Source organism: Antrostomus carolinensis, unplaced genomic scaffold (genome assembly GCF_000700745.2).
Source record: "Antrostomus carolinensis isolate BGI_N321 unplaced genomic scaffold, ASM70074v2 scaffold19250, whole genome shotgun sequence".
In the NCBI taxonomy this organism is placed as follows: Eukaryota; Metazoa; Chordata; class Aves; order Caprimulgiformes; family Caprimulgidae; genus Antrostomus; species Antrostomus carolinensis.
In genome coordinates, this window is record NW_010289313.1 from 17,720 (window position 1) to 25,348 (window position 7,629).

Here is a 7,629-nt window from a genome sequence, read left to right on the forward strand (position 1 = left end):
AAAGGAAGGGGAGCTCAAACTAGATGGATCTGCAGCTGGCTGGTGAAAAACAAACTAGGTGAGTGGGTCATTAATTCACCTGATTTATACTGTGCTTCCGAGTATCATCTCTTGTTTATAGCTCATTTGGTCCCTTGACTCTTCACGTTTTCTAGGCTGAAAGATAACCTAATTTTCTATTTAAGCACTCAAAGAGAATAACAATACAACATGCTTAGTCCCAAGATTTAAACAGTGCTGACAGAAGGAAAACTATGTCAACCATGTTATAGTCCTTATACCTGCCCGTGAGAACAGGACATTTCATCTTCCTATGGTGACTGAAATGTGTAACTGCATACACTTAAGAGATCCTCAGAAACACACATAGGATTAGCACAATATAGCTAAAGAGGTAAGGGATAGAGAGAAAATAAGCATATTTTAGGTCCCTAGATAACAAATAATCAGCAACAAGTGAGTATATTTTATTTCATTATTTTATATCTAAATAAGTGATATACAATAACCAATGTTGAAAATGCTTGAGGTAAATACGTAATACCGTTAGTATAAATAAGGGATTAAAAAAAAAAACAAAACAAAATCTAAGTGCACTCTTATTTTTTACGCTTTGGGTCTGGTTACTGCCTCTGGCACACCCTTAGGAGACTGTGCCCAAGGTGTAACTTTCATGACCATTTCCACAGCTGGAAAATAAGACACATAGTCGATATCATGGCTTAAAGTGCAGAAAGTAGTCAGAAAAGCAGCTGTAATAGCAGAACCAACCACCTTGAAAAAGTTAAAAATAAGGCTGTGCCATTAGCTTCCAATTCTGTATTGCTTAAACAAAACCAAAAACCCCCACACTTCTCTATCACTTCATAAAAGATCCACAAAATAAAAGAGAAATTCAGCTACTTATCCAGGACAGCAAGTAATTTTACAAAATAAGCTTGGAAAATATATTTTCTGGACTTACATTCAAATAACTTTTAAAATACACAGTTTACAGACAGAAGCATCATTTTTAAACCTGACAGCACCCTTTCAACCATTTGCTCTAGCGTGAATACTGAGTCAGGTTTTCTTCCTTTACTGAGGCTTTTTATGAATCTTTTTCCCCAAGACAGCACCTGGTATTCCAGTAAAGGCTGGGAAAACAAAACGTCCTGCCTACTACTAAGATTTTGTGTTTTGGAATGCTGCTTCATTAATGCCTTTACTGACATAGTCCTTCCAGTGCTCCATGAGTGAGCACCTGTGGGACTGGAGTCACAGTTCTCACCATCAGCAGATTTATGTCAGTAACAGAATATATTTGAAGGATAATGTAAGGGCAGAGCCAGAGAAAATCCAGTTTGGCCTCTGCATGCCACAAGAACTTGTGAAACAGCAAGTGGAAAGCTGTTTCCTGCTTGTGAACCAAGAATGTTGCTGAAAAAAAAGCCCAGCAATACTTTTGAATGGTTGTTTTTCAGAATACAAGTGCATCCCAGGTAACCTTGTCAACACTTTCCACTGCGGCGGTGCTGACATGAGAAATCAGTCCCGTTCACTTCATGAGTAGTAACCATACTCTGCCACCCTAATTCTGTAATCCTACAGCTTGTAAATATGTCGGGATAACCCAAGATGGAGGCTGGGGGTAAGAGACCACCTTCAGCCCAGGTCAGTCAGGTACAGCTCCACTGTATTGTCACCTTCGCTCCTGTCTAAGGTCAAAATTGCAGGTTTCTATTCCACGGTGTTAGCTACAATAGGAAGGTCAAGTTTTGTTCTGTGAGACTTGAAACCTGTCTCAGTTTGTATTCAAAAAACAGCTTTTACCCATTAAAGCCCAAAGTTGCTCCACAGAAGAACTGCATTCCAAAAAATCCCACTTCTAGACATCGCTAGAACTACTGAAGCAGCCCAGGATAACTGCTGCAACCTTTCTTGGAAAGCTTCTTATCTAAGACACCAAATGGAAGTTTTTGCCTAAAGAGGAAATAAAAACCCCACGACACAGTAGCCTCACTGCCACAAACATGTGTGTCTGAAAGTAAGCTGCAATATTAATTACAAATAACCTACTTTTATAAATAAATCTACATAAAGAAAAGTAGCCTTCCAGATCCTTTGGAAGCAAAAAATGTATTAACAAGTTATTAAATACAACACTTCAGCAAGGAGAAGACTTTTTCTAAACAAGGAAGACCAAGGCACAGCTAATTACTTGGGAATCCAATGCAGAGAAAGCTCCTTTTGCTGCTTGTATCTGAGGATTTATTAAAAATATATTTTTCATATAAAAGTACAAAATAATTACTACTTTGGCTTGGAGAAAAAACACAGCAGTGGTTCTGACTTTCAAGCAAAAAAATTATCCAGTGATAATTTCCATCTAGTTCCTTCTTTTTAAAAAAAGATTCCTAAATGGGAAACAGGCAAATTTATCTCTCCAGATAATACGTGCCGGCTCGTGAGAACTTTAAAACAGTTATTGCTTTTATTTTCTTCCAAAGAAGAGTAGAGTCTCATTCCTAGTCATGTGGCCATACCACATCGCAGTCAGACTAGCCATGGGTGTTTAGCAAGTTATCAAATGTGTAAGTGCCACGGGAAGAAGGCGCTGGAGAAATCAGTAAAGTAATAATTACTTGGCAGCAAAAACATACTGGGGAAAGTGGTGGAAAAGCTTTCACTTCTACCATCTGTCAGGCTTTCCAGAGAGAACAGCGCTAGCACTGAAACCAAGTGCTAATTGCTGCATATCCCAAGTAATTTGTATCATGCCATGCAATATGGATCAGACAAGCAGTATCTTCTAGTAAATGCCAACATCAAATAAAGAGGGGGGGGGGAAAGCTTCTCTATCCATCCCTAACAAATACCCAAATTTACAATGTTATTTTCCACGTATTTATACAGCCATCATTCAAAATCCAGCCAGTGCTCACAAGAGGAGGGATGCGCGTGCAGTGCAAGCACACCCCTCCATCCATTCCTTCAGATGTCAGATAGGCAACATTTTATGAAAGAAACAACATTTTTTTTCCTCTCTAAAGGGTTAGAACAACATTTATAATCTCTCTTTAAACAGTAATCAACAGTTCGACCAGTTCATCCACAGGGGAGTCAACATAACAAGGCAAAAGCAGAACAGTGGGTTTATTTTAAGTACAGGTTTACGCAAAATGGGTGACAGCTGAGGAGATGGCATCACCTCTGTGATCCAGCTGATCCTGGAGCCGTGCAAATTCAGCAAGTTCATTCAGTTCCTGGAATTGCCTGTCTGTTTTATGGCTCACCAGTGACCTGTAGAAGTGGACTGCGAACACAATGAAAATCAATCCAAAGGGAACCATAATAGACGTTGATGCAATGGCTGCTGCCTGTCCTGATGTGATGGTAGAACTGTTGCTCTGGAGAGGATTGTCAGTTTTCTTCTTTAAAGGAAGAAACTTCACCCAACACAGCAGCACCACCTCTGCAAGAAAGAGCAAAGTCCCAATGACAGTAGAGAATGCCCACGCGAGCTCAATGTGCCGATGCATACGCTCATGAGGAGATTCCTTTACAGAGTTGAGATTATGCACATTGCTAACGGCCTCTATATTTGGAAGAATGCAGGTACTTATCATGAGTGCAAAAAGGTGAACTGCAACGAGGACGGTAGTACAGGCACTGAAGGCTATCAAGAGACCTTGAGGGTAGTCATGTTCTGCATCTAGCTGAACTTCTACCATAGCCACCTGAAAAGGAAAGGAGAGAGAGATGCAATTACCTACATTACATACTATTTGACTACTGATAAATTGTTTTAAGTTTAAATCATGTTTTCAGAAAATCATTTGGTCCAAACAAAATAATGGTCTCCATTTAAATTTCTCTTTATGTCAATCTGCACCTTTTTTCATTAGGTCCAAATTTAGGTCTTAGCTATCAAAGGTCACCATTTTCATACTTACTGTTCTGTGATAGAGCAAACCATCAGTATTCACAAAAGCTACTAAAAGCACAACCACCTTGATATCTCCAGCTCATCCCAACAAAACAGCTGAACTTTGTGATCAATGTACTTGGACTCTTTAAAGTGCAGTATTTCTTCTTTCCTGTGTTATATTGTAGAGGCAGCTTTTGATCTTTCACTATAGATTATCATTTTGCTGGGTATTAGGAAATGTTTTGTGTCCCATACATATGTAGAATGAATACCATATGAAGTCTTTTGAAGTAGGTATCTACAACATGAAAGCTTACAAAGGGAGCAGGCTGCTTGTCACCATCTTGGTGGTCCTTTCTCCTTGGGTATTTAAGTTCTAAACAGCAGGAACCTTTCACTATACACTCAGCTATATTCTTTCACTCAAAATAAGTATTTCAGCAGACTCTAGAACACAGACTCAAAACATGAAAGTCTCCACAACGTCCATGACAGCCAAATAAGTCTGTTAGAGACCAGAGGAAAGACAAATGATGATAGTCTCCCAGGAAAGATAACAGCAGGAGCTCCCAGACATCAGTAGCTCCTCTTACTCTGGAAGCTGTGTCTAGCCTGTCTCTGGGTAAGCAGTGCCATCTCATGAAGATGCTCCAAGGTCCAGTCCTCCACTACCATATGCAACCATGCCTGTTTATAAACTCAGATCTCCAAGCACACTTGTGCTTAAGGAGCAGAAATTAGCATTACATAACAGCACTAGGAAACTCATAAACCTAGCTCAAATATTTTTGATAAAGAAAATGAACTAAAACACCTTTACAGTTTGTAAAACTGTCAGGTGGTTTGAAGCCTGTGCAATTGATGATTAAATGACATTAATCCCAGCAGCTCTCTTGAAAAATAATCTCTCCTGATAAATTTGCCTTTCAGACAAAGCACAGTTCCAAGAGGGAATAATGCAACAATGTTCCTGTTTTTAGTGTTCTTTCTCTATCTCATTAAATAGACAAAATACATTTAAAATGCAGAATAAAAATAACAGCAATCAAAGATAAACACATGTACAACAGAAGAGGAAGATGCAGGGGCTGCCGTTCAGCACAGTTCAGATTGATCCACGCCAGCTCTTTCTGTGCCTTGGCTGCCCACTCTTGATCCTTCCTTGAAATGACTCAACTTGCTAGCCCAGTGAAAGCCAACCTGGTTAAGAAGTGGTAATCTTCTGCTAGCTTAAGAGAGCTGAGCTGTTTCTGCAATGCCTCTGATGAACAACAAAGCTGGCACAGGCCCGCGTAACTGAGGAGGAAGCAGTTGTACCAGGACCTCAGACTCTTGGCAGCACTAAACTATGAGCTTAGATCTTCTGTAACACACCAGTTTGCCCTCAAAAAGACCGTGAAACCAGTTCATACAACACAGTGCCTGAAATAAATCAGCTCTTTTGAGTCCCACCAATACAAGCTTAGCCCGTTACTGCATGCCATTAATGGTTTGGACAACACTTGGCCTACAGCTCCATTTCAAACACCTCAATTCTCCTCAAGCTGACAGGAAGATAATTTCATGAAGCATGGATAATATGGATGTGGGGAGACATGGAAAGTAGGACCCAAAGACAGCTGCAAAACCAGTAAGAATATTCAAACCTCACTATTTTGTTCTATTAGTCTGGGATCCCATCTTCTTACACTCCCAGAACCAGCATGTTCCAGGACACCAGAACTCCACTGCTAACACACCAAATACATTAAGCCACCCGAGTGTTTTGCTCAGACATGTTTCAACAGGCATTCAAGGCCATTTGCCAATATTTTAATTCCTTTATTGAAAGCTTTTATCGTCATAAGCCTAACCACCCAGCCAACTAGCAAACAGTTTCCAAGTGTTACAAGAAACTCAACAAGTTTATTGTATATGCATATTAATGCACATACAGTTCTTGCTCAAAGATTTTAAAATATCATTTCTCAACTGTGGGAAACTTCACATTTGAGAGGATAAACATTTGGTTGTCGAGTCTCTCTTCTGCAGGATTGCTTGTTAAGTCCCAGTGTATTGGTGGGATGTTTGGCTCCCTGTGTTTCTCACAGAACAATTGCAATCCTTCATCACTGAGAATTATTTTCATACTCAAAGTTTTTTCTTATAAATTTTCTGGTGTATGTCTAGACTCAAAACCATCCAACATGGCAAGACATTTTAATCCTTTATCCCGGTACTGATTGCATTAACAGAACCGTGACACTAAAAAGCTTCATAACATGAAGCCTTTATTTTCTTTTAAGAACCCGATGTATTTAATTTGCCAAATATTGAAGATATTTTTTATTTCCATTAATCAATATCTCCATGTAATAATGATATTAAGCATCCAATTTTGAACTCCAGTCAGACTCTTAATTCCAATGTACCAGCTGTCCTGGAGCTACTGTTCTCTCCCCATTTCAACAAAGCGTCTTTTCTTCCTCTGCTTAGCCTAGCCTGTCCTAAAGAGAAATGTTAAATAATTACAATTAATCTAAATTAAATGTACCTATTTCTGATTTGGCTAGAATTATATATATATGAAAACAAAATTATGCAAGAAACCAGACTAATGTAAACAGCATTCCAATACTCAGCTCTGTGCCTAGACAACCACTGACAGAATCATAGTGACAACTATTAAAAAGAGATGTTCAGACCAGGAATCAATCTTTTCCTGGGTTAAAAAGACTTCATTTTAACATTGCTGGGTGTTTCCCTAAAGGAGTGACCTCAGGAATACCTGTAACCATTATACACTGACAGGACAGCTTCAACTCAAGTTCGAGCGACACAAGCAAGGCTTCAGTTTATACGGCTGACAAATCCATTAACACAGATCTGCTTTGGCCAGGAAGCTTGTTGGGTAGGTAGGTCCCAAATCATCTCTCAGAAGAGCTTTCTGAAATCCAGCAAGACTGTAGCTGTTACTTAAGACTTGTCACAATTTACCCCACGAGCAGAAAGGGCGTAACTTCCTTCAGCTCAAATCATACCATGCAATTACTTACTGTAATTCCAAGTGTACTCTCACTATAAGAATAATTGTGGGTGGCATCAACATCACTTGAAAGGTAGCCCAAGTTCTAACATGTGCAAAATAAGCTGGCAGCAGAGTAGCCACGTACACTGCCCATTATTCCCAGTTTGGGATGCTAACAACATATGAACGTGGCAGAAGCAGGGCAGTTGGCCGTCCCAACCTCAAAGTCTCGTGTACACCTTCATGTGGCTGAAAGCTGCAGGAGGGAGGCCACGTACTGCAAAGCACCAAGCAGAGGGCAAGCTCCCAAACGAGACTCCTAGAAAACACTTTGCAGACCACAAGTTCTCCAGAAAGGGAGTTTGATGTTTTTCTTAAACCAACCAGTGAGAAGATGTGATAGGAACTAGAGGGCACGTGCCTAAGAAAAGACATCAGAGGGGTTTTAATGTGTTCACAGAGAAGACAGGAAAAAATTACGCTGAAGCTAACTAGCTGGGCAGAGACACCTGTAAGCAAAGAGAAAATGCACCAAGTCACAGTCATAACTGCCACTGGTGTTAGACACACGCTGAAAGCAGGAGCTGGGGAAGCAACGCTTCTTTTTCCCATTCATTCAGGATTAACAGATACTTCAGAACTCACTTCACACAGAGACTTTTGGGGAGGCTGTAGGATGCAGAATGCCTGAAGGATTTCCAAGTCTACTGAA

At 40.0% G+C, this 7,629-nt stretch overlaps 1 protein-coding gene across 1 annotated transcript; it reads right to left on the reverse strand.

The window, feature by feature from the left end:
* Positions 1–3,114: 3,114 nt before the first annotated feature.
* LOC104519855 (calcium release-activated calcium channel protein 1) lies at positions 3,115–3,715 on the reverse strand. The gene has a single exon (XM_010170073.1). It carries the CDS (start codon positions 3,711–3,713, stop codon positions 3,153–3,155), a length of 561 nt encoding a protein of 186 aa, XP_010168375.1. The 5' UTR covers positions 3,714–3,715; the 3' UTR covers positions 3,115–3,152.
* Positions 3,716–7,629: the final 3,914 nt, after the last annotated feature.

What these genes read in the sequence shown, in the direction of transcription:
- LOC104519855 (XM_010170073.1), bottom strand. Translation starts at nt 3,713, where the DNA reads ATGGTAGAAGTTCAGCTAGATGCAGAACATGACTACCCTCAAGGTCTC.